The 27887-nt window shown below is 40.2% G+C and overlaps 1 protein-coding gene across 7 annotated transcripts; it reads right to left on the bottom strand.

Annotated features, from left to right (window-relative positions):
- Positions 1 to 3: 3 nt before the first annotated feature.
- On the bottom strand, positions 4 to 27554 carry ZBED4 (zinc finger BED-type containing 4). Of its 7 annotated transcripts, XM_049813735.1 has the most exons (4): positions 27376 to 27386; positions 26234 to 26378; positions 20492 to 20568; positions 4 to 5981 (listed from the first exon to the last, which is right to left on the bottom strand). In XM_049813735.1, the coding sequence occupies exon 4, from the start codon at positions 5571 to 5573 to the stop codon at positions 2055 to 2057; it is 3519 nt and encodes a 1172-aa protein (XP_049669692.1). In that variant the 5' UTR covers positions 5574 to 5981; positions 20492 to 20568; positions 26234 to 26378; positions 27376 to 27386; the 3' UTR covers positions 4 to 2054. The 7 variants fall into 7 exon arrangements, 5 of the variants coding, with proteins under 5 accessions (XP_049669692.1, XP_049669690.1, XP_049669691.1 ...); XM_049813733.1 differs by lacking the exon at positions 26234 to 26378 and having other exon boundaries at positions 27376 to 27554; XR_007507637.1 differs by lacking the exons at positions 4 to 5981; positions 26234 to 26378 and adding an exon at positions 19925 to 20008 and having other exon boundaries at positions 27376 to 27554.
- Between the last annotated feature and the right edge of the window lie 333 nt (positions 27555 to 27887).

Here is a 27887-nt window from a genome sequence, read left to right as displayed (position 1 = left end):
AGGAAAAAAAAAAAAAAAAAAAAAAAAAAGAAGTTTCTTCATCCTCTACCTCCACCTCTACTGGTTTAGAGAAATTACACAACTACTTTACAAAGGTCAAGGTTATATTCACAGTTAAAATGTAGGGAAAAAAAATGAGATAATAATTAACCAGTAACCATTTAAACATGTTTCCCAATAAACTGCTTCAAACTCACCTAGTTCCAACTACACATAAACTAGAACAAATGGTTTTATTACTGCAGAAAAAGCACACTGTTCTCATTTAACCCTAGAAAAACAAAGAAATGCTGATTTTGATAGAATGAAAAGTTACCTTTTAAAATACTGCAGACAAAATGCAGTATTAGTTTTTGCCAAGTACGCTATATAATAATTTACTTAAATATAGTACAGGTGTAAACGTAACTGATGGAATAACAATTGAAATACCTGAAACCATAAAACATTTAGAGAAACGTCACATGGAAACCAAAGCCACCTGGGAAAGAATTCAACAAATTTTCCTGAGGTTGAATAGCTTGAGTGAAATGAAAAGAACCAGAATCCAGGCTTAAGTCCAAAGAGCTAAGTGGAAGACCAATCTTTTCACATAGCATATTCTGTGGTATACTTATGATTACAACTGTATCAATTTTTATTCAATGGTTGTCTTAAATCCATCTGAAAAGAAAAGGCAGTGTCGACTACCACTAGAAAATTGCAAATAAAATGTTTAATTTCAGAAACTGAGTTCACCATTTATAAATACACTAAAACATAGTAAATGCAAAATTAGATTAGGCATAGGTACAGTATTTTAACAAAGCTACAACTTTTCTAAAAGGTCATAGGCAAATGATGACTTGTTTCCCAAAAAGTATTCAATGAAAACTGAAATGAGAAGATTAATCTTTCTAGAGTTAAACCATGGAGAACATTCCTTTCAAATTAAAATGCTGGCTGGTTTTTTCCATCTTATTTGAAGTTTTCAGGGCTCTATATCCCATTTGCCTGATGGACACCAACAGTTAAGAATCAACCCTACTACATAAAATTCTAAGCAGTGCACCATATCCGTAAGGCTATTACTGAAAATCAGAAGATCAGTTATTTCTGTACTAGGAGCTTTAAGACAGGCTGTTCTACACAACTGAAATTACATTAAGAGTAAGGGCTCAATTTTTACAATAGGGAACCTTATAGTTTCGATGCACTAAAGATTAGAAAAAGCTTTAGAATGACATTAGAGTCTTCATGGTAAGTTTCTTGCCTTTTTTTGTACACGGCATTAAATAACAAGCATTAATTCACAAACTTCGATAAGACTTCCAAGAGCTTTTATAAATACCTAGAATATTTCTGTAGTTCAGTTAAAATGTAAAACCTGAACAGGAGAACCCAGAATGGGAAGTTTTACTACCGATTGCTGTATAACTGACATTCCGTATCATCTCAAATTTAAGATTTATTTTCAGATACTAAGTCAATAGTCTCCTGTAAACACATCTTCCTCAGTAACTCTTCCTAATCCTTTACGTACTTTAGGGCTTGCAGTTAAAAACACCACATGATAAAAAGATGGTTTGAACCCCATCTTTCATGTACAGCTTTCTTTTGACAACTACAAAAGCTGTTTTGTTGCAATTAAAGCAATGTTCAACTAAAATACAGTACCTGGTTTATGGTTTTTACATAATAATTGAATAAAAAACTACAGAATAGAACTGTTTACATCTTTTTTTTTTTTTGCCATTCTATTAAAACAAATGACTGAGCTTTTTTAAAGTTCATTTACAATTATGGATTAAAACCTACATAATTTTGTATAATTTGACAAGACAGGCTATCTCTAGTGTGAACTTTTAAAAAACATATATACAATATCTGGCCTGAAGTACTATGAATAAGGCACATGTAGACATATTGAAAGCTGAAAAAAATGAAACTAAAATTTGGAATTATAGTCACTGATTAGATGTCATACATGGCCCCTATTGGAGCAATTTAAAAATCCAAGTTATAGTTATCCAGTGAGCAACAACAGATTTAGTCTAGCAGTTTGTTCATTAGTTTCAATACTGGAAGTATATTAAAGGAAGATTCACTTTCAAAAAGATAAGCTTTTCAAAGTGTTCAATCATTAACCTTGACTGACTAAAGTTGTTGCTTTCATTGGATGTATTGAACAATCTCTCTGAAGGAACAATGCTTGGTGGACAACCCAAGAACCTGACAGCCAACTTTGACAGTACTGGCCAAGATGACTTCTTAAAGTTCCAGTAAGTGAGAGGATCACAGTTATGCTCAAGCACTTCTTCCTCCAAGTAAGAAAGCACCATTTCCTCTGGTAACTTTGCTCTCTCTTTCAGATCTTTTGTTTTCTTCATGTCACCCATGAGTGACCAAAGATTATCTTCCCCATATGAATTTGTAGATGGTGAACCTATATCACATCCATTGGAAACAGGTTTATCATCATCTGAGGTAGAACTCATTATTTCCAGCTCCCTGATTAAGTCTTGTTTATATTGTTCAGCCTCCTCTTCTGTAAATAAGGATGTTTTATACCGGGGATCCAGAAGTGTAGCAAAAATGTACCTTGGATCATGAAGTGTGGAGGACAATCTACTCACCATAGCTTCTTTTAAAGATTTCAGCATAGTATCTATGCCCATTGTTTCCTCAAATAGCATTTCTATTTTCCTGTTAAGTATATGAATCATTGGAATCACTTGGCTTAGAGTAGACATGTGTGTACTCATCTCCCTACTCGCAGCTTCAAACGGTTTGAGAGCATGACACACCGACTGCATGACTTCCCACTGATCACAACTTATTAGCTCTCGAAAGCTGCACTCTATTGACATTTCATCAATTGCTCTTTTCTGTTCAATAAGACGTTCAAGCATATGAAATGATGTATTCCACTTTGATGGAACATCTTGTATTAGCTGATGCTGAGGCAACTCATACTCTTTTTGCAACTCAGCTAACTTCTCTTTTGCTTTTGCTGACCGATGGACACGTTCACAGATCTTTCTTGCAATACTAAGCAAATTCTGAACCATTCTCTGGCTTTTGATAGCCTCATTTACAATGATATTAACAGTATGACTAAAACATTGTACACTTGAATGATCACCTTCATTTAAAGTTTTCTCTATACTCTGATTATCAGTAACAGTAATCCCAATCTGAAGGCCAATGGAAGTAATCCATGTTTCCCACCAGTACTCTAACTGCTTTTGAATACTGATTCCATTGTAGTCGCAATCAATCTGTGATACATTTAATAGTGCTGAACAATGGTAATCCTCACACTGTGGTCGAAATGAAGACTCAAATGTTACCCAATGAGCTGTCAGGGTTAGATATTCTCGTGTTTGGTTGCTCATCCATATTCCGGACGTAAAATGGATCACTCCACTTTCAGCCTCTTTAAGATGTGAAATAATTATTTGTTTTACATTATCATACATATCTGGAATTGCTGTCCTAGAAAAGTAAGATGGAGAAGGTAAAGAATACTGAGGTTGCAAATATTCAAGCAGCCTGTTAAAGCCAATGTTGTCTACAAAAGAATATGGCTGAAGGTCAAGTGCAATCATTTCGGCTACAAGACTTGTGATTTTTTTGGCAACTGGGTGAGAGTCACAAAACTTGTCATTGGTTTCATCAAAATTTGAAGATCCTAGTAATTCTGTGCTCAGTGGCATGTGATTATCCGTAGATGAGGGTAATACGGTCTCTGAGACATCAGTTTTCAACACATTGTTATGAAACCGCTGCAAATGTCTTAGAAGGCAACTCGTGCCTAGATTTGTTGGCTTTTTCCCCCTACTTATTGTACGTCCACAGTGCATACATACTACTTTTGTTGAATCTGCAGAACAAATTGAAAAGTGATTCCACAGTTTTGAGGTCTTCTTACTATTAACAGGAAATATAATTTGATTATCATGTGTAACCATTGTAGGCAAGTCAGTCAACTTTGAGGATGAACATTCTGCAGAAGCCAAGGTGGCATAAGGAGAATTTGCCAAACTCACATCAAGAAAGCTCTTTTGGTTTCCAATTACATCGGGATGGCGTCTATATAGATGTCTCATCAAGCAGCTTGTGCCCACATCTCCTTTCTTACCACGACTTATCATACAACTGCAGTATCTACATACTGCTTTTAGACTGTCTGCAGGTGACAGTGAAAAGTGGTGCCAAACTTCTGATTTAAGCCTTTTCATAGTTCTTTTATTTTGCTGAAATACAGCAGCAGGTTCAAATATTAGTGGACCTAATCCCTCACACTGTTTCTCAGGAGATGAAACAAAGGAGACTTCACCTATATCATCAGAAGATGACAGCATTGAGTCTTCCACTAGAGCATCCCCAGAAGAGAGATTAGTATGGATATCCTCAGAGATTCTGTCTGGAGAAGAAGAAACAGAAGTTGATTCTTTCATTAGTTTTCCAGGAGAGGATGACATAGAATTCAGATCACTATCTGAGGGTAGTAAAGAAGGCAACAGAGTTGGAGGTGCAGTGTAGAGAGGTGGTATGCTGGTACCACCCCCATTCTCTTGCAGGACAATGGATCGATGGGCTCTCCACATGTGTCTTATTAAACAACTCGTTCCCAGGTCTTTCCCATTTTTGCCTCTACTGAATTCATTCATGCAGTGGATGCAAACAGCTTTAGAATTATCTAAAGGTGACAAATAAAAGTGTTTCCAGACAGCAGATCTCCTTCTGGAACCTGATGTGCTCTTTGGAATTACAACATTTTTTTCTGCTACATTCTCTACAGTGTCATCATACTGGTTGTTGGGTAGCTGTGGAGATGACCCAACCATGACTTCTTCTTTGCTGCACTTTTCAGAAACTGAGAGATCTGATATATCTTCAGAAGAAACAATAGAAACAGTTTCCTCAATTATGCGATCTGGAGACGGTATTTTCGAAGCCATTTTCTTGACCAGTTTTATGGGGGATAACATAGAACTCAGATCTCCAACATCTGCAGACTGAGGTGGCAGTAACAACGTAGGTGAAGAAAAGGAGGATATACCTGGCATACTTCCATTTTCTTGAATTAGTACAGTGGGATGGGCTCTCCTCACATGTCTCATGAGACAACTTGTACTCAGGTCCTTTTCATTTTTACCCCTGCTAAATTCTTTCATACAGTACATACATATTGCTTTAGTACTATCTCTAGGAGATATAAAAAAATGGTTCCAAGCAGGTGACTTTTTTCTGGAGCTTATGTTTCTGCTAGAAAGGAGGCTTTGCGTCACAGCTTCCATTGCTACATCATACAGCGTACTACTATACTGAGGAAAAAGAGATCCATAATCATCTTCATTTTCTGTAGATAAATATTTGCCAGCGTTATTGGTAATGAAGTTCTTTTCTTTGTCTTCCTGTTCATCACTGCTGTCCACATGTTTGAAATCATCTTGTTCTGTCTTTATATCCATTCTTTCTAGAGTGCAGTTAATGCTGTCTTCCTCTTGCTCTACTTTTAAGTTATTGATTTTACCCAATACAAAATTACCATCCATTCTGGGGTAACCTCCTTTACTCTTGTCCATGGATGACAAATTCTTCTTGCCAAGTCTTCATTTATTAATAAATATAGATAATTTAAAAGATTATTTAAAATTTGATTAAAATGATTTATCTTGTATACTGAATGCACAAACACAAATGTGCGTATGTGTTAGAATAACCTCTGGTTTATGAATTCTGTATCTGTGTTGTGCCTAAGCAAATATGATTAGTCATAAAAATGCATTTAAAAATTATAGACTTAATTAATGGAATCTCATTTTTTCCCCAGGATCAGGACATTTCAGGTCATAGATGAATGTTCTCAAAGACAGCTACTGTTAAATGTTTCATGTTGTAGACATATTTCTAAAAAATGAATGTTCTATTTTCTTGTTGAAGGAAGCCATTCTGTTCATCTTGACTGGGCAACTGTGATTCTTTTGCACCATCTAGAAATAAAAAAAACAGAAGACAAAGTTGACTAACACACTTTAAATAACTACAGTAAAGGTGAACTGAAAACACGCACTTAAGGTTCTGTCTTTTTTTTTTTCTCCTTTGAGATAAAAACAATTCAGTGTACTATTTAATAAAAAAAAAAATCCAACATTTACTCAATACATTTATTGTGGGCAAATACATGTCTACACATGCAGCTCTGGTTCAGCTTTGAAAATCTAGTGTCCAGGCATCACTCTTGTATTTGCTTGGACATACGTATGCCTTACCCTACATCCTAATTCAACCACTACATAATCATACATACAGACATATATATACAAACATTACTATGTATGTGTCTATATCTACAGATATACAACACAAATTTAATCATGTTAGCACAGAAATATGTACTTAAAAACAAATGTTAAGTTACACTCCTGTACCTGTGAGCCCTTCATTACTGGCAGCAGTGTTTAAAAATACAACATTTTACAAGAAACCTCTGTAAGGGTGTCCAGTGTTGTCATACTAATCTCTCTTTCTCTGACCATAGCCTCACATGGTTATATTCATGCCCTAACACTCCCAGAAAACACCATACTATAGAAACAAGCTACTTTTAGAGTTCCACGATTAAAAACTGAAATGAGCCAAAAACATAACATCACTCAGAAGCAAAGATACATACGGTTGCATACACTGCTGCCTATTGCAGCACTGCCAGCTCAAGTTCCTCACATACCTGAGGGTTATACTAGAAAGCCCGTTTACACGGAGATAGCTTATTTCTCTCATGGGTAAAGATTTCCCCCACCAACAATTCCAGTACAAAGAGTAGGTTTCTGATGTATAGCTGCATAAAAATCACTGGGCAACAACAGGCTCAAAAACCAGAACCCCCCCACTGGCCCCACACAAACCTGAAGAAGCTGTCTGCATTTGTCAGCCGCCACTTTTTTTTAAAATTATTTTTTACTACAGTTCTATCAGAATTCTAAATTTTGCCAAACCCTTCCTCATTTATTCTCTTGTGTCATACTGTAGTTATTGGTACTTGTTATTCAAGATAACAAACATTTTTTTGACCACACAGGTGATGCTATGCTATGCACTCTGATTTGTGCAAACAGGATTTTATGGGACTCCCTCTCCCCAGCTGAAGACAAAACACAAATTTGAAGCAGTTATTTTAGAAACTTCTCACACAATTTTCAGGTGTTACTCAAACACAAGAAGGATTTCAGCAGACAAAAGGTGAAATTAGCCATAGCTACAAGACACACAAAAAAAGTCTAGGTTGTACTCACGCAGCCATTTCCCCCGCCCTGTACAAAGACCAATGTCATATTAGCTTTGTAACCTATTTTAATTAATATTTCTCTGAGACCTGTTTACAAGAGACATCAATAACACTTATTTTCTGTTGATTTCAGATTTCTGGAAAGCCTATTATGGTGAAAACTTACTTTCTTTTCCAGTGCAGGGGAAGGGGCAGGGAAAAGGAGGGGCAATCATCTTATTGCAGCTATTTTAAGAAAAGGGAGATAGAGCAGTCAGAACTTGCAAAGAGGAAGGCAGTAACTCTGGTTTTCTTTCTATGAAAGTTCTAGTATTTGTGCTCTGCCTTTCTCTCTCCTTCTCAGGGAAAAAAAAAAATATTTTCGGACACCAAAAGATATGAGGGTTGAGCATGCAGAATGTCAGTTGTAATGAAGGGAGAGACTTGAAGAAAACCCTTAAATTTCTAGAAGAAATTTAACACATTACACAGTACTTTCCACAGGTTGTGAAATCACATCTAAGAACAACTCTGGCAGCAGAGACTAAATTTACATCACTCAGTATAAAACTAAATGAAACACAAGTCAGTGATCACACACATATTGAGGACATAGAATCATGTGCATCTGGGACAAGAGAGAGCATAAGATAGTCAACATTTTTAATATAAATTAATCTAAGAGGATTTTTTTTAATCTTTATTTTGATCTAATCTGTGAATTTGAAGCCTGTACTTCAAACAGTAAAAGCAAGAATATATAATAAACTGTTGTGACTTAGGATCACCATAGAAAGGCTCACAAGCGAGTGACTCGATGCAGAGCTTACAAAACATAAATTATGCATGCAAGTGACAAGTTACAGTAAGCACATTACAGATTCCTAGCTAGATTCGCACAGAATAAACACATGCATCCACTGGCATCAAGTTGTGATGAAGGTGTGCACACCTCTAGCCTGCAATTCCTGTAATTTCTTAACTATGCCAAAACAATTCTAGGCTTTGAACAGAAAAATCCGTGGAGATGCTTCGCCTGTCCCTGTCTTGATAAGCAGTTACTGCTTAACACAGCTAAGCATAAGGTAGCTGTGATGGGAAGATCTGGAAACCTGATAAACGAGACCAGTTGCAAACTTCATAACCAAACTTAACTAGATTGACGTTCGTTAACAATACACATTACCAATGGTTAAATTCTTAATCATTATCAGCCATTATCACCACATATTCAAACAGTTAGGCCCTAACCGTCTTATCCTAAATTAGTTTTGAGTACACAATACCACTGAGCTGATGCCATGTAGTTAAATACTGATGGCTATGGTCCTTGATGGTCTTAGTTGCTGAAGTTAAGGCAAAAAGATGAGACTGCTATTTGGACTCTGAAGCAGGAATGGAAGTGGTAAACTTCTTTCTTCCCTATCTCTCCTTGCTGTTGATGGGTGGTTTTAATGCTTATAATCTCTTCCACCAAAAAAGGGTGTGGGAAGCAATCTCATCTGCTCCTGACATTATTTACCTTCTTTTGTTTAGGATCAGAAACTGTTCTTGTTCCACCGCAAGTCTTTCTTGCTTATTCTGTATACTTCGTTTTTGCTTGCAGATTTTACTACTTGAATTGTTGATTCACATGTTTTTCTGTCCCCTGTTTGTGCAATTAAACATAGGTCTCCCTTTGCAGCTATGTATTACTTCTATGCTTATGCTTAGCTGTGATATAAAATGCTTTCACGCTGTTAGGAGAGTTATGCTATTAGCAGTGTTACGAAGCACTTGTATAACGTGTGGCCAGCTACACTTTATTAGTGTACTTATGGCTGAGTTTAAGACAAGAAAATATTAATTATATCTTGGCCACTTTATGGCTGTTACAGGTCTCTGGCTACATAGTACATATTTTTCTGGGCATTGTTGCTGCCTTCTAGGAATGCAGAATAGCTGAGATTCTTAGAGGAGACTCGTCAGGGCTGCTTGATCACTTCCCGGGAAATCCCCAAAGTTGGATGCCCCTTAGAGGATTCTGCATGTATTTTTCTTCCATTTTCTTTCAAACATCTAAGGAAGATCTCTATTGCTTTGAGTGTTACTACATCATACCATAAAATTAAGTCAAGCTCCCTCCCTTCAAACACCCTGGAGGGTCCAATACAGCCCCCAAAATGCTCAGGGTTAGAAAGGTAGATATGTTTTTCATCTTCCCCTACCATGCCAGCTCTGTGGAAGAGTCAATCTGTTTTAAAAACAAACAAAACAGTCTATCCTATTTTTAAATGTTATAGTAACCTAGAACGAAGTATGAATTTCATTATGACCACCTTTACATAGCTTAGTTACCCTTGGACACAAGCTACTTTAGGTTAAGGACTACTGCTAAACAAACAGGCTATTCAAGGAGAAGGAAAATGTTTTTAAAGGTACAAAAGGCTACAGGCAGTCAGCTCAAAATTAAAATTATTTATGCCTTTGAAATCTCCTCAATTAGATACAGACAAGCAGCAAAACAAAGAGAATTAAGAGTCATCTTGCAACAAAAATCTTCAAAGAAAGTAAATGGAACTAGAGAACAATTATCTACTCAAATGTACTACTCTAGACTGTTAGCTCCTGAGCAGCTGTTGACAGTCAGTGGTCCGCTGTGGCAAGAAGCTTGCACAAACATTTTATAGGATTTTCCATTCAAAATGGGATTACTGAAAGTGTATGGTGGTTGACAAGAAATGTCAGGAGAATGTCACTGATCCAAAGAGTGCCACAGCAGACTGCCATGGCCAGAAGAATTAACTGCTTAAGGAAGAGGGTTAAAAAAAAAAAAAAAGAAACTGGTGTCTTGGGATTAACAGACACAGAAGTATGAAAAGTATGCAAGAACACTGAACCATGAGCAGATTATTTGTTTGTAAGGCAGATAGTGGCCTGCAAGCTTTAAACAATTTTATATTGAGTAGTCAGACAGTAATCATGGACTTGATTATGTTGCAGAATCCTAGCGCAAATAATGGTCTAGAGAAAGTAATTTAAAACAAAACCTTCAAATGATTATTATACAAGTACATATAGTGTAAATACAGACAAACACACATGCATGCAAAATGCAAGAGGAGTTTTTTCAAGAAACATGCAAAATGTGGAGCCAAAGTGAAAGCAAAACTATTGTCCTAGTTTGAAAAAAAAATCAAAAGCAGTGACAGATTTTGAGCATAGAAGGTACATAAAAGCACATTAAATAATAATTTGCACAAATGAATGTCAGTTTTGGAATAAATAGAGCTGATCTTCTATATTTTTGGAAATGTACAGGCATCATTAAGAACATCAAGTAAAAGAAAATATCCCTAAACGCAAGAATACAAGCAATAAGGAGGAGACATTTTAAGAAGTTATTATTTGCTTCTACTTCAATGGCAGGTACTATGCTAATTAAGTAATATTTGCTAAAAAAACCCAACCAACCAACCAACCAAAACCACAAAAAAACACACCTCCAAACAAACTGAAAACAAAACACATCTAAAAACTTGTAACACATAAGCAGAACATTTTTATAAATTTATAGGCCAGATGAACCTTACTGCTTTGAACAATAACATTTTTTCTACAGGAATTTCCTGTGACAAAATATGAGTGATAGCTCACCCATTAAGAGCTGCAAAAGTCTGCGAGATACTGAGCCAATTAAAATGTGGTATTAGAAGAGACTGCAAAATTAGCATGTTAGTCACACTCTGAAGGAAGGTGGGTCCTATGCTCAAGTCTCACTGAAGCTCACAGGGATCCACACAGAAGTACAAGCATGAACTAGTGGATACAACAGTGTAATTGGTATCAAAGTACAGAAAGTTAGGCTTAAAAGAAACAAGCTGGTTTAGACCTCATGGGAGGGATGATTTGCAGAGGACTGTTGGGAGAGAAGAAAAAAGGAAGGTAAAGCCACCTTTACTATTCCATTACTTCTCCAGTCACCCAAAAGGCAGATCTTGCATTAAACGATAACTGTTGTGGTTTTACAAAGGTATTCCCTCCAACTTGCAAAATAACCTCTCATGCCCACAACCCCAAATGCTCCATCTGGACACGAAAGAGTAAAGTGTGGAAACAGCACCACCAATACTGTACATTGCTCCTCGTGGACAGGAATAGTCTTCACCCTAACTGCATACTGGAACAGAATATAACAGTTAGGACAAGTAACATTAAACATTTTTATTAATCTTATATGAAAAAGTTGAAGTTTATAGGAATCTGTGTACTTAACAAAATATGTAACAAACAAACAAACAAAAATCTGAGAAGCCTTTGTTAATGGAAGGGGAAACATCATAACCAAACTCATACCAAAGTCAATTAAAAAAAACCCAAAAGGGCATATACAGAAAAAGGAAAGAAAAAAAAAAGATAGAAACTATTACTTGTATAAGTGCTCTCTTTTACTAGATAGAAAACCCCTGGTGTTAGAAACTGGAAGTATTTTTATTTAAAATTTCAACTATTTACTATGCTTTTTTTCCTACTTATATCTTAAAAAAAGTGATATATGGAAGTAACAAAAATACAACATTTTTGAACATTGGCTGAGAAATAGTATCTAGGTTTAGCTCTTGTTCTGTCACAAGCTACTGGTCTTGCAGAAGTCTGAACTTCTCCCTCCGTGACTCCCTCCCAATTATGAGGGCTGTAATATTTTATCTTTCATCTTTTGGTTTTTTATTCCACCTATTCTGCCATGAGTTTTACAGGGTCATCTTACTACGTGGCTTATCCATCAAGGTCTCACTCTCGTGAAGGCTCCCCAAGCACTCCTGAAAAACTTGCTTTTATAATTATTTTTAAAGTTCCATTTTGGAGTGAGACAAACATTTAGAAAAATCCTAGTTTACACATAGGGAACATTCATGTACAGTTTTATATGTTTGTGTAAACAAGAAAAGACTGATTCAGCTCTCAGACTAGGGCTGGTGGTGGGAAGGGAAAAAAAAAAAAAAGGGGGGGGGGGGGGGGGGGGGGGGGATTATTCCCTCTAAGGCTGGAGTATTTCATGGATGTGTGGCCAGCCAAGCAGGCCACCACGGGCAGGAGCTGTAACAGGCTGGGAGGCAGGAACCAGGCAGCTCCGGAGGATACTGCGACTGCTGGTCTTCAGCTGCCAGAAGAAACAGGGCAGCATCCTGCCAGGGCAGCTGATGCCCTCAACTCCCTCATCCCTGAAGAGAAGCTGGGAAAAATTACAAAGAGAAAATAACATGTCCAGAGTAACACATAAGGAAGGAAACGAAAACATGCTTTGGAAAGCAATGGGACAAAGGTACATGCTCAGAGGCTTGGGAGACAAGGCAGGTAGAATGAGAGCCCTCCAAGAAAGGTATGTGAGCTCCCCAGTGTGCTCATGCTACTTGTCAGGACAGGACACAGAGACCTCAGATTTATCCAAGTATAAAGATCATTCATGCCTCTTCACGTTGCTGAAAAACTCAGTGCTTGGTGCAAGCTGGGGCCTAAATCAGTCATTCCAGACAGAGAAAAACCAAGGTGTGGAGAGCTGAGTATTATAGCCATAACTATCATCATTAGACACTGGGTACACAAACCTAATTAAATATGCGGGAATTTAGCTAAAGTAGAGACTGAAAAGTCAAAAACACTACCAGGTAAATGTAAATATTCCCCCCTTTCTTGCCTCCCATCTCCAGAACCATCAAATAGCTTTACTGTGAACATAGACTATTTTATATTAAGCAGTAAAATAGACCTGCTAGTGCCAAGTTAATATTTCTTTGGTTTAGCACTCTCTGGACTCTTCTCTCTGTCGTCTATTTTCACCACCACCACTAAATTAACAATAACGCAAGAAGATAACAATCAACAGCACAACTCAGAAGCAACAGTTTTAGTCTTAGACTATTGCTAAAGGGACAGTGTCGAGTTAAAATCTAACGAGCACACAGAAAACACCTAACATTGCACAAACACTAACTCCTCAAACTTAGTCTCTCACTCTTTTAAAAGCTCGTTTATTTTGTACATCTGTTTTTTCCTCTTGCTGCTGTAAACATCAAAATCTCTATGGGACTCTGCTTACTGATCATTTTCAGATATTCCCTGAAACCTCAGGAAAGGTTCAAAAACTAAAAGCCCCAGCTTTGTACAAATATCTCCATCTCAAACCTTAAATCATCTGCATCACGGTGCATGGAAGAAAGTGAGCACACCAGTTCCCCCTGCACAAAACTACACTGCCTCTTCCACTGATGTACAAAAGGAGTTAAAATAATTCATGACAATGGCAAAACTGAAGAGAAACGGTACGATTTCCAGCATCATTTAAAAAAAAAAGGCACTTTGAAATATACACAAAGCAGAAATGAAGTATGATCTCATTTTAAAAATTAATTTTTTTTAAAAAAAACAGGATCTGATTCTTAATTCAGTTCTTACACCAGTATACCCTTAACCATAAAACTTCTTAAAAAGATAGAGATAATGTTTTTTAAATATGATACATTTCATATTCATCATTTTTGAAGTCTGATATAAATAAGGATGTTTGTGTTAGCATGCTTATTATTCACATCTGGCTGACATTTAGTTCTGGCATCCCTGTTTAGCGCCCAACCGGATTTGCTAAATATGCTCAGTACCCAAATGTTTCATCAGACCTCAATGATACAGGCTGAGTGCTCAGGATGTTTAAGAATAAAGCAAGCGTCTGATATAGGGTAGAGTCAAAACTCAAGCTTATTTCTGGAGAAATCAGTCTTCATCATTTATTTGACAATGTATTAAGCATATATATATATATATTTTTGAAGCATCATCCTCCACCACCTAGGTTTAAGCAGGTTAAACACTATAAAGCCCATAGCACAGAAATCTCCATTCCACATGATTTCAAACAGCATTCATGTTAAAATAAAAATGCAAAGCTAAAACAACAATAAAAAAAATAATCACTTCAGCCAAACCAATATCACTCCCAAGTTTTACATAAAAAATTAGTAACAGTGTTGTATGTACCACCATACATAATACTATGTATCACCACAAATAGTAACACTACTCACACCTACAACCACCTGATAAGCCTTTAATAGTTGCTATTTTTTTTTTCTTAGTGCACTAAAAATACCATCAGTTCTCAAATGGGGCGATCTTCCTTCACACGTCATTTGCTAACTTCCCATAGCAGCACACTATAAGAAAGGAGGAAAAAAAAGCAGGCTGTACACATGCTAATCATTTATGTCCCAGCTTTTACCAAGAGATCGCTTATAAAAGCGGATCTGTCACGGTAAGTAAATTATGTTAACATTTGTCTAGGATCCAAACCGTCTCTTAAGTGTTGAAGTGTTCTTTCTCATTATCTGGTATGATACTTGCAAGATATGTCTCTCTGCTATTGTTCATACCTACCAAATGTCAGATCTGCCTGTCATTTGTTAAAATGCTGGTGTTTTATGCAATAATTTCATTAAAACTTTAAGCAGGATTTTCCTAAATCTTATGCATCAGTTCAATGTTGCTCCAAGTGAAAGCTACAGATTATACTCTTATTTTGATATTTTTATCACTTGCAAATTTTGACATACGCTAATACAATGGGGCAATTCTTAATGTTACAAGAGATAAGGTGGTTTTCTTAAGAAATATATTTAGGGTTTTTTTAAACAGCTGAAGCATGTATTGTTCAACTTAGAGCATTTTTAGTGCAGGACAAAACTGCTTTTAGTATCTCATGTGGTACAATTTGGGGCTGAGAGGAGGGGAGATTAATGAAAGTTACAGTAACACAACATGAGGGTAAAATGGAGAAGATGATAAAAATAAGAACAGAGCAGGGAAGATGCATCAGCATTATCATGGAACGGGAAACAACACACAACCAAAGACACAGTACCAACTGCTAAGTTCCAAAAGAATGAAAGACAAAAAACGAAGCATTTACTCCATGTTGCTAGAGAACAGCATCCTGCTTTCAGAAAAGCATCAGAAAATTCAAAGCAAGGCTCCTCTGATACTTTTCCCCATGTGATCAATTCCTTTGCTTAGCCCATTACACTCTTCTCTTCCTCTTCTGTGCAGTCCACAGGTGACAAAATAAATATGAAAAGATTAGGACAGGAGATTCTTCTCCTGACTAGTCTACCTTCCTAGCTTGCAATATAGTAGAAAACACACTTTTTCTTTTTTTTTAAATGTCTATCTTTAAACTCAGTAAGAGTGAAACCTTAAGCAATTTAAGGATAATTTCAAACAGTTAAAAATAAGACACCTGTAAAGGAGAAAGCTGAGGGTTACAAACCTAAATAAAGCAGGATGATGAATGAAAAAGTGGTTAGGAGTGTACAGTAAGTCTTGTTGGAATTCTTGCTGAAAACATACATGTAAGTATAAAGTGAAGAAAAACCTCACAAAATGTTAGCAGGGTCCTTTACAGAATGTAATATTATATTAAACTGTTTGAACTACAATTTTTCTAAAATAAAAAAAATTGAACAATATCTGTTGAACTGCTAAGAATATCATATGTTAGTGTCTATTCTGACACTAACCAGACCAAGTCTGAAGAGGTCTGTTGTAAAAACCCTTCATAGCTACCCATTAATCTAATTCTGTGTTCATATTGATGCCAGTTAGTTACATGTCCTCAGATAGTTTCATCACTTGTGCTATGGAGAGGTTTTCCATTATTTACATGTATCGTATTCATGGACGTGTAATATGACAGAGCACTATGCTTGTATTATACATTTGTATCCTAGAATGCTTGTACACACGAAGGCAGGTTAGAAAGAAAATGCAGTTCATACTCCGTGAAAAGACAAAAAATATTTTCAAAAGGATAAACAGTAGTTTGAATACTTCGTAGGGATTTTTTACAGCTAAGTTTAACCATTCTTTCGTCACAAAACTTTATTTCAAGTCAGAAAATATACTCAATTGCAAATGATTCTCCAAAGAAATCTGTTTCTTCTCTGTACCAGGTATCTTTTTTTCTTCCTCATGCAATAATATGAGGAAATCCAGCTAGATTTTACTTGAAGCAAGGAAAAGACCATCTCTTTATTAAACATACTAAATATAACAGAAAATTAATACTCACAATACCATCCAAGATAATTTTTATAGAGTTCAGAAATACTCAGTTTCATCTTGCCAACAAGCACAAGAACTGCTACAAAAACAACCAGGTAACTTTAAAGCCAAGCTTCCTTATCACATGCAGGCATAATCAATCATGTCCATGATAACAGTGAACTTCTTATGCTCCTTTCAAGTATTTTTTGACATTCAGTATTTTCTAAGTAAACTGTACATTCATCAGTAGCATATGACATTTTTACCTGATATCCCAGTTTACAATGACCTCAACTCTATCCCTCTCAAAACAAACATACCTATTCATAAAATGAGGGAAAGGGAGAAAGAAATGAGCTTACCGATCTCCCTATTCACTTGTCAACCAGCCTGTCCCTAGCCTCCCTGACAAGGGGTCTTCTCCCTCTTAACTTCTTTTATGGACATATTCTCTTTGCCTTCTTCAAGGCAAGGTGAGACTTTGCAGCAAGGACCCAGCTGACACTGACAACCAAGCCAAGAAAGCCAACATTGTTTCCACTAGCATCACATTGAGCATTAGCAGGAAATCCAAAGAGACACTCCTGTCCCTAGCAAACAAATAGCTCAGTATTCTTCTCCCACAAGAAATGGTTTATAGGACAGCCATCCTACTGCCATAGACTCAATTTTAATTTGAGCAAATAAGGTTTTGCTGGAGGAGCTAACAAAAAATACAAGAATTTTAATTAAGAATAAAGCTTTTTGTAGTACTTATTCTAACTAGTGCAGTTCATGAGCTTTAATTCATGTAATGCAACCTGTAATTTAAAGAAGTTTTACAGAAGAAAGTTACACAGGTGTTTTATTCAGAGCAGGATCCACGACAATTTCAGTACCAGAGCAGGTAAAGGATAGCCCTTGCTGTTTCCATTTGCTTGATTTCTATTATTACACAGAAGACATAATAATTATTTTAATAAACCTAATATTTTGTGAGGTATAGAAAAGGGAAATAAATGAAAACATTTAGAGAAAGGAGAAGGATCAGGAATCTCCCTGTTCTTCATAAGCAATATTTTATTTCCTGTCATAAACGGATTACGGTCTCCCCACAGCACAGTAAGACCCAGAAGACAAAATCAGTAGGAAAGGAAAAGAAGAATGGAACCTCAATTCCTCCCGTTTCCCACTGTCAAAAGCAAAGATGCTGCCAACATCATGGCCTGCACACTGTTCGGTTCCCTGAAAGCTGACCCACTCTTCCTATTTCAGCGGCTACTAAAGCAAGTAGCAACGAGTGAAAACCTCTCATGTAAGAAGTACTACCCTGTTGTCTTTTTGTTGTTTTTTTCCCATCTGTAGATGTGTTCCCACAGTTATTAGCATATGCAGAAGAAAGAAGGGGAACCACAGAGTAAAAATAGAAAATATTATATGATTGCCGTTATCAATGCCACATTTTAGCAAAGATTTGCAGTCCTGAATCTTAAATAAGAAAAGCTCTCAAGAGCTGGGAGGCAGTAGCTGGGTGGGAGTTATAAACAGGCAGCAGCAATTTCCACACTGCTCTTTCCTCTCCCACCTCCTCATGGCAGATCTGACACTACTAGATCCCTTTAATCAGGAGCTAATTTTCTTCAACGATCTAAACTGCACATAAAAGCTGCTGCATAGCATATGCACTGGAAGTCTTCAATTCTTACAGTGGATACTAAAGGGTGTATACCTATAACATTTCTGATCTACCAAAATTCAAAATTTTAAGACAAGATAACATCTGGACAGCAGAATATTCCCATCCTTGTTCTCGGGAGACTCCCGCTCTATAGAAGTACCCGTTCTACCAAAAAAGTGCCTCCTTAATCACCAATGAAGAAAGCATCATACACAGAAGGCACATTTACAAATGCTAGCTCTCTGGGCCGCACTACTCAACTCCAGGAGCTAATATGCAATAACTTGTTCATAATACGCTGCATGGTGCAATCTGTACTGGTGAATACATCACATGTTGCATATTGATATGCTGAAACAGAGAGGAAAAATAAAGTCAGTCTTCAACTACCATGCCATGAAGAAAAAGAACCCCAGCAGGAAGTAGTACGAGATCTCTTAAAAGATATACCTCACATTTCATATTTCCCAAAATAAACATGTAAAAATTACTGTGTTCTATAAAACCTTAACAAAATAAATAAAGTTGTTGCAAGGAACTCAAAATATGTTCTATAAATGCATTTTTTTAGGCTGACCAAAATTATCTAAGCTCTATTCCAGAGTGTTTACAACTTGAATTTCAATGAAGCACATGAATATGACAAAAAAACAGCTGATAAAACGTATATACTTTCCTGTTGGAGCTCGTATTGGCATTTAATGTCTTTAAGACTAACTACTTACAGATTTTATTATCTACCAGAACAACTAAACTTGCAGTCAACAGTTATTTCATCTAGGATTATAATTCACTCAATAGTTCTTGAAGATACTAAGACTAGACACTCATTTTCAGTAGACAGGTAGTACTAAAGTGGGTATTTTCATTGAAGGCTTTTAACCTTGAGAGCCACATTAGAAAGGCACTTTAGGTAGAACTATAAAATGCTACAATGCTTGACATCATGTAATGAAATGGTGCAAAGCATACAGTGATCCTGAAATATAAGAATTTAGCATTAAATACATGAAAGTGAATTTCCAGATATTCTGGCAAAAGCAACATTGTCCCTTTTATCAGATTTCTTCAGAGTGGTCTAGAACTGACTCAAAAGGCTGCTGCAAGCAATGACTACTCTTACCTGCTCTTCAGCTACGCTACGGACTTGGAAATCACTAGCAGTTCCATTTTTGCTTAGACTCTGATGAGGAATGATCCACAAGCAGATTTAGTATGTAACAAAATCCCCCGTACCTTTTTTATGTGTCACCTAGGAAAACTTTCCTTCAATAAATGAAACTGAATCATGTTTTTATTTTTCTTTTCCTACAGAGGCCAGAGTCTTTATGAGTAAAGGCTGAGAGAGTTGGGGTTGTTCAGCCTGGAGAAGAGAAGGCTCCAGGGAGACCTTACTGCAGCCTTTCAGTACTTGTAAGAAAGGGGGGTTATAAGAAAAATGGGGACAGGCTTTTTAGCAGGGCCTTTTGCGAAAGGACAAAGGGTAATGGTTTTAAACTAAAAGAGGGTAGATTCAGACTAGATATAAGGAAGCGATTTTTTACAATGAGGGTGGTGAAACACTGGAACAGGTTGGCTAGAGAGGTGGTAGATGCCCCATCCCTGGAAACATTCAAGATCAGGCTGGACGGGCCTCTGAGCAACCTGACCTAGTTGAAGAAGTCCCCCATCACAGGGGAGTTGGACTAGATGACCTTTAAAGGTCCCTTTCAACCCAACCTATACTATGATTCTATGACCCTGCCACGACTTCCTAGCTCAACATTTTATCTATCTTAACCATTTTGTCCATCTGTTGCTAAGATGCATGTTAACCAATAATACAGGCAGCTTAAAAGTTGAGCTATTTTATTTGGGGCAAGGGGATAAGAAAAAAAAATAAACAGAAAGCTCTGAACACTATACAAGAATAACGTTTATTGTTAATTTACATATAAATGCTGATCTGCATACGAACAATTTTTTTCTATTGCATCTTAGTCAGGAATCTCAGGCTTCCAAAAAATCTGTAGTCAACAGCACAACTGAATATATAAAGAAAAAAAAGTTTCAGACAAAAACCCTGGAAGAAAATATTAAAATTTACTTTATCAGTGAGGACATCAAAATCTGAATTAAGATGCATATAATTTGAAGATAGGATGAATGTAGCAGGTAAGTTACTTCCCCCTTTTTAAGAGGTAGACTGCAGGGTAAGGATGTATATATGCCAGCTGTTACCACAGAGTAAGAGGTGCCCCACAAATCATAAGCTAGTTACTAGTAGTCTAACACTGTAAAGATATCCAGGCTTCCAAACTTAATTTTCAAGTCTCAGGCACTCACACAAACCTCCTGCCAAATTACTAAGCTCCATACAAGTCAATGCACAGGCACAGAATTATTCATTGCCTTTATCCATTGACTTACTCTAAATTAATAACAACAGCAAGGATACAAGACCCAAAACAAAGAAGCTGCCCACTAGTTTATTGAGAAAAACAAGAAAAACAAACACACACACTTACACATCTGTTCCACTGCACGCAGGCGGCTTCATTGAGGTTAAAAACTTGCTACTCAAACTTAATGATGATGATTGTATCTAAGAAAAAGAAGAAAGTAATTCTTTTTAATAAATTTTTTTAGTCATGTTAACTGCCACAGTGGCAAGTCATGGGATGTTCAAGTTTCTCTTTAGGCGACAGCTCCAGGAGTTACACTTACATGACTAGCTCTCGCTTTCTTTCCAAAATCCCCAGCCCTCATAATCCTCAAGAAAAATTACACACTTTCAACTCTAGCGCTCCACAGCAGAAAAATCAAAATATGCCTGTGAGGGGCCGGAAGAGCCAAGGCCTCCAAGGCGGCGGCGGGGCGCGCTCTGCCCAAGGGCGCGCTCTGCCCCACAGCGGGCCCGCCCACCGCAGGCGAGGAGCCGGTTGGCTACAGGGGGCGGAGGGCGGGCCGCAGGGGGCGCAGCTCCCTGCTCCGATAGGCTGAGCGGGGCAGCTCACCATATATGGCCAAAGGGCAAAGCACCCTCTCGCCGCCAGGGAGGGAGAAGACGCTCCCCAAACGACGCTCCCCGGGCCCGCCCGCCCCTTTCCCGAAGGTTCCGGAAGCACAAACCCCGCGCGACACCTGATCAGCCTAATGAGTCCGGGTGCCCCCCAAGGCGGCGCCAGGTGATAAAAGGGCACCAACTGCAGCCCCGCGCGGGCGCGCGCAAGCCCACCGGAACCGGACCAATGCCGGACCCGCGAGCGGCGACATCTGTCTCCCCTCTCTCTCTTGGGTTTGTTTGGGGTTTTCTTCCTGTACTCCCTACGCCTCACCCCTTTAGGCATAAACCCTTGACCAAGTCGGGGACGAGGAGCGGATCCAGCCGCCCCCAGGCTCCTCTCTGAGAAGGGGTCTAGAAAGCAAGGGGGTCTGCTCTGAACCTCCTGACCCGACGGCAGGGATCTCCTTATGGTCTTCCCTCAACCGATCCCCAAATAAGCGGGGCCTGTGCTCTAGGTCTGGGGACGCACGGTCAGCACGTGTTATACACGTATTCACTGACGTAGTTTCACGCCAATTCTTGCGGTGAGCGAATAGAAGTTGAGTTTAAGGATCCCTGGTGTCACTTCACCTGAATCCTGACCTGGGAATCGGCAAACCCGAGTCGTCCTGGCATGTGACAATGCCACCTCCCCTCCCCCCAAATGAGTACTAAAATGATTTAAAAGTCAAATTCTTGTACTTGTCTTGGCACTGCTCCATTTTTTTCATGCTTGGGGATGACTACATCTCATGATGAATGAAACCAAGTCTATACCACATGCAAGATTTCAAAGGAGCTTGCCGACACCTTTCAATGCACTACAGGATTCCTCTGGCAGCTTGTTACACCTTCTCTCCAGGAGCTAAACACACTGTTTACACACTGCACCTAGCACGTGTATTAATCAACATGCAATAGGACAGGATCAACACAAGATTATCATCCCCCACGTATGAGAAAGGAATGATTGCAAGTGGAGCATATTAAGTCAGATATTTTGACTTAGCAACAAAACAGACCAAAACAGTCTATCACAGGACACATTATTGGAGTTTTGCAACTTCAGTCCCACTGACCATTATACAGACATGAGTGTCATTGTGCAGAGGCCCGAGCTGTTTCACTGCCCCAGTACACTAAAAAAAACAAACCACCCAACCAACCAAGAAATCTTTCTGCCATCTTAGAAAATCTGGAAAGTAAACTGACTCCAAATCTGAATGCAGAAAACACTGGACTCTGCAGCGCTTAGTGGCCAGGATGGTGCTTTGTCCTCTTTTCTGAGCTTCATATGGATCAAGCATCAATGGGTTAAATCAGCAAAGCATTCTCCCCACCAGTCAGGGCTTACTGCTCTTATTCAGTAAGACGGTGATTGATATATATATATATATATATACACACACACATACACTTTCTTTTTTCTCTTGAGATAGAGAACACCTCTCAGAGAGTGGAAAGTCCCAACTGCTGGCTTACTGTGTGTTATGGAATTAATTATATTACTTCTTTTACTGACATTTTAACTTAAAAATACTTCCCTACTCCCTCTTAAGCAAGTGAAAACATCTCCAGAGCTGTGCGGCTGGCTAATTTGACTGTTAAGATGAGAAACTTCAGCTGTCCCTACTACAGTGAACATTTAAATAATGTATACAAGAGGAAGGTGTCAGCCAAGGAGATACAGACCCACCCAACACAGGGTGCTCAGCAGAAGCAGTTGGGGAACTCTGCCGAGATGTGGATTCAGCTCCTCAGGCAAAGCAGGGAAGCGAACCTGGCTCTCCCACATTCCTTGCAAGTGCCAGAGCCAGACTACAGGCAAGATAGAGTACAAATAATGCATCTTTATCCTCCCCGATGTCTTTAAAAAACAATACCAAAACCCCACAACCCTTTCATTCCCATTTTCCCATTCTTTTATTTGTTAAAGATGACTATAAAATAGTCTCAAGCCGGGCCAAACATTTCATTCAATTCAAATGAATGTTTGGGTTTTCTTGATTGTTTATTTTAGTGAGAAGAATAACAAAGAAAAAGTCATTTTAGCTGGATCTGAGCTTATTTTCTTTAGAGGCAAACACTGATTCAGAAAGTAGCATACAGAATTACAGCAACAGGTAATCGGCATAGTTATTGAAATGCTAATTAAATGAACGTATTTGGGGCAAAACTGGTATGAATTCATTAATCATTGTCATATGAGACAAATACATTATTAATTTTAAATACCTTTTTCCATACATTTTGTGAAGAATTGCAAAAGAGTATTGCTAAAATACATCGCAGCTGTTAAACCAAGCCTATTTTCAGCCATAATTTTCAAGCTATTCACTCCTGAAATCCAGAACTGGCTTTTGTGTTAAAGGTACTGAAAAACTGAGCGCTTGGTGCAAAAATTACTCTACCACACCAAGGGAAAAATATATCTGTATGACAGTAGAGAATGTAAACTAGCAGACATGATTAAAAATAAAATCCAACAAGCTTACAGACAGCTATAACAGTGAACTAGTAACCCTCTACACCTTCAAAGAGGGACTGTCCAACCCTACATGTCACTACAAAGCAAAGGGGGAAGGGAAAGAGTTGAGAGTTGGAAGGGAGGCAAGTGTGCAGTAATAGCTAAACACAGCACACAGGCTGCAAGCTTAAATAAAGATTATGGTAATACCGTAATATTTCGTATGTCAACATCCACTGAAAACCAGTCTTACACAGTTTATAGGAAAGACTGATACTTCGCTTTCCAGTATGTTGTTCAATATCAAAGAGTCACAATTTGTTCTGAAAAGTGACACTTGAATGAAGATAAGGACCTTAAAAATCAAGCTATTTCCCTGTTGTTGCTTTAACAGACCATCACAGTATGCTCTGTCCAATCACACACACACACACAAAAAAATTAAAAAAAAAGAAAGAAAAAAAAGAAAAAAAATATCAAAACCCAAAACAATACTACCATGGCTGAACTATGTATCATACTACATAATTTAGGATAGAAGTTCCTCCACTTTGGGGAAAAAAAGAATAAAAGCTTTAGTTGTTGTTCTTGTTGTGTGCGCTTCAAACTCTAGATTTCACTTGAAAGTTATCTTTAGGCCACAGAAACTACTCAACTTTTTCACTAGTTGGTTGAAATTAAACAATCCCATAGTTGTGAACTGACATATATTGATGATGCCAGTAGCAAATGCAAAATAAAGAGCCAAAATTGTACAGAAAACAATGCACGTTTGCAGCATGCAAGAGAACACCTTTTTGTGAAGCCTTTTTTGAAAGTGTGTATTAGAACATATAACATTATGTAAATTACACTAATTCATGTCAATACTAGGAAAATACTTAGACTGTCCCTACTTAAGGAAAAAAAAAAAAGTCAGTCATGATGATGAGTTGAACACTGTGGTCTACACTGTGCAAAATCCCCAACTAAACTATCAATAATACTTTTTTTCTAGCTAAACCTAAGCTAATATACATGTGTAATCACACCTATTTGCATAAAGCAGATTTTTTAAAAATTGTACATTTCAGTGGCAACCCCATAGCACAATATGCTGATTTTGAAAATGAGAACTCCTATAAATTAAAAGCGAGCTTCAAAAGACAGCATTTGCAAAATCCTCTCACAGAGTCCTCACTGTGGTGGTAATGGTGGTAAAATGCAGCAAGGTGTTGGGAGATATGGCCCAAAACATCTGCATTCCTTAAGTCAAACTTTCTCAGAGCCACAAAAAAAATCTCTTAAGAAGTTACCGTATTCAGGGTTCTGGAAAGCTAGAAGAAAACAAATTCCAAGAAAAAGGGGAGAAAAAAAAAAAAGATACAACAGGCTCAAAGGCCACATAAACCAGCAACTATTCCCTACGACCTAAGAGTTTGCCAGGACTTCCTTCAGTAAGACCTAGTTCTTAAGAGTCTTTGATAGGAGCATATTTACGTGGACAGACAATTTTAAATGTGTGAAATTCAGTTGGCCTCCTGTACTTCCAAAGGACCTGTTATAAGCCTTAGTGATGTATTATGTGTACTGAAGTAGACCCCCCTCTGCACTAACCACCCGTGACCCCATGACATTAGCTGTTCTGTAAACACAATTCGCGCTCAGAACGTTTGCAGTCTAGGTTTAAAAAGAGCCAGAATAGGTGGAAACACCAAACAGAGAGAGAGAGGCTACAGCAGACAAGGTAACAGAAAGGCAGTAAGCATTACTCTAAGCTCATCACCTGTCTAGCCTTCCGCTATTATGTATTTTGCCTTTCACATTATCATTGAGGATACTGTACCTGTCACAGTTTTGCTTTATACAGAGTAACAGTAAAAGAGTTACAGTTATTCTACAGTACAAATGTTTAGAAAACTTTTCTCTGAGATGCTTAATTTAGATATTTCATTTTACTTTCATTTTACTTATTCTCCATCAATTCTTACATTTGTTTGCTCTGGAGATCTTCTATGGAATAAATTCCTCAACATCTGTTAAAGTTGGAAGATACTAGCAACACTGTAAGTATCAAAAGATAAACACCCAACCGTATAAAAACTTCCAGCACCTTGCCCGTTGGTCTTATACCAGCAGACAGCATTCAAATTTCTAAGACTCCACAAAAGAATTTCTGCTGCTTTTAATGTACAGCGAAGAGATGTGAGATTTTTTTTCTCCATAAAACCAACCTCCATAGTAAATAATGACTAGAATGCCCCTGCCCAGTATTTGTACAAATATAGGCTTTCCAGTAGCAGCGTGGTATCTCGGGGATAGTTGATAAGGTCTTCCAGACTTCATTACCCCCAGGATGTACTCTGTGAACATCCTCCCGAGGGTGCACATCTGTGCTTTAAGTGAAACGTTCCATTACTGAAGATAACCTTTAGAAGAACCGCACTCACTCTCTTGAAAAGCAAAACACATACATATACAGAGTGGGCCGTACAGACAACAACACATAAGGAAAGCCCGAGAAGCATGTTTATGTTATGGTGGCTTGAAAGACTTTCTCTGCTTGGCATTATCGGCACAGCACGACAGCTCACGCCGAATTATTGAAGTCTCTCAAAGATACCCCCCAGAAGCAAGACACAACTGCTTCTAACAACACATAAGCACCAGGGCGAAAGGGTTAAGGAAAAAGGACTTTCTTCTACACTGCAAAGCCAAACGCTACTAAACTTAGCAACGACAATTAGAGTCCCTGTTAACGCAAAAGAGGCCTTTTACCTTTCATTGCATTACTTAATGTTTTTACACTATTAGTAGACTGCATGGGCAGCAGGCAACTTCAAGCGTATCAGTCACCCTCTGAAATCCAGTAAGCATTGTAACGCAGCCAGTCTCTACCCCCAGCAGCTGTCTCGGTGTAGATCTAGAAGTTACAGAAGAGACGTTTAAGCAAAATTGCCGCGTCCCAAGTAGAAGACGAGAGCAGCACTACGGGAAAGTTCAATCCTGCCCTTTCTCCACACGCAGCCCGCTTGAGCGGCTCTGCCCAAGAGGGACGGGGCTGGGAACTTCGCCCCACACAGGAAGAGATGCAGTGTTTACGCCGCGGCCGAAGCCGCTGGCGGGCGCCTGCCCCCCTCGTGTCCCGCGTTCTCGGGGGAAGGGAACGCTTCCCAGGATCTCCTGGGCTTTTCGGCGCCGGCGCCCGGCTAGCGACCCACTGCCGGCGCAGCACGCCCGCCCGCCCGCCGGTCCCCGCGCAGCCCCAGCCCGCGCCGCCCGCGGCGGGGGGCGGCGGGCTCTCCGCGCCCGGGGCTGCCCGGGCCATCTTAGCTCGGGATGGCAGCGGCCACATGGCCACCGCGGCCTCCCGGCGCCGCGGCCCCGCCAGGTGGGAGCGGGCGCGGAGCCTCGGCGGGTCCCGCCGGCCCGGCCCGCGCCGCGCACAATGCCGGGCGGGCTCGGGGCGCGGCCGGCGGCGGGCACCCCTCCCCGGCCGGGGCGAGGACGGAGCCTGCCGGGCGATCCGGGCCAGCGCCGAGCACACACACCCCCCCCCCCCCCCCGCCTCGGGGACCGGCGACCCCCGCCCGCCGGGCCGGCCGGGCCCCCTCCCGGGGCCTCGCAGACAATGGAGCCAACACCGCGGGCCTAGTCCCCGGCTTCCTGCGCCGCCCCGCCGCCGCACGCCCCCTCCCCGGCCTGGCGGCGCTGTCCTGCGGGCGCTCCCAGGCGGGACGGGGCGCCGCCGGGCCCGGGGCGCGGGGCCCCGGCGGCCGCGCAGGCACCGGCGCCGCTGAGGCAAAACCCGGCGGCGGGGGCGGGGGGGGGGGGGGGGCGGTGGCGGGGTCCGGGGGAGGGCGAGCCGGACCGCCCTGCCCTGCCCGGCCCCCTCCCGGTGCCGGAACGGTGCCGCTCACCTCTCCGGGCGGCTGCCGCAAGGGAAGCCGGAGGTCGCCGCCGCCGCCGCCCGGCCGGGCCCGAAGGAGTTAAAAGGAAGGGCCGGGCGGGACCGTCCCATTCATTAGCCGGGCGCTTTGTCTCCGGCCGCCGCCGCCGCCGCGGCGCTGAGCAGGCTGCCCCGGCTCGGCCGCCACGGGGCGCGGTGCGCAGGCGCCGGGCGCGGGGGGCGGCGCCGTTCCGAGCGGCGGCACGCACGACGCGCAACATGTCATCCGGTCCGCGGCCCGCAAAATGGCTGCCCCCGGGGCGCCGACGCCCGGGGGGCGGCGGCCCGGCTCCGCGCCCGCATCCGGCTGGCGGCGGCGGGGAGCCGGGTGTCCTGCCGCGGCGCCCCGGGGCCGGGGTGAGACGCGAGCCTTCTCCGCAAAGGCGCGGCCGCTCGCCTCCGCCCGTTTCGTTTTTGCGGCGACTGAGGGGGGCGGCGGCGGCTGGGCCGGCCTGGGGGTTCCTGCTGCGCCGCGGGCCTCCG

This window comes from Accipiter gentilis, chromosome 11, assembly GCF_929443795.1.
Source record: "Accipiter gentilis chromosome 11, bAccGen1.1, whole genome shotgun sequence".
NCBI classification, from domain to species: domain Eukaryota; kingdom Metazoa; phylum Chordata; class Aves; order Accipitriformes; family Accipitridae; genus Astur; species Astur gentilis.
Note: the sequence above shows the minus strand (reverse complement) of the source record. Positions and strands in the feature narration are given on the sequence as shown.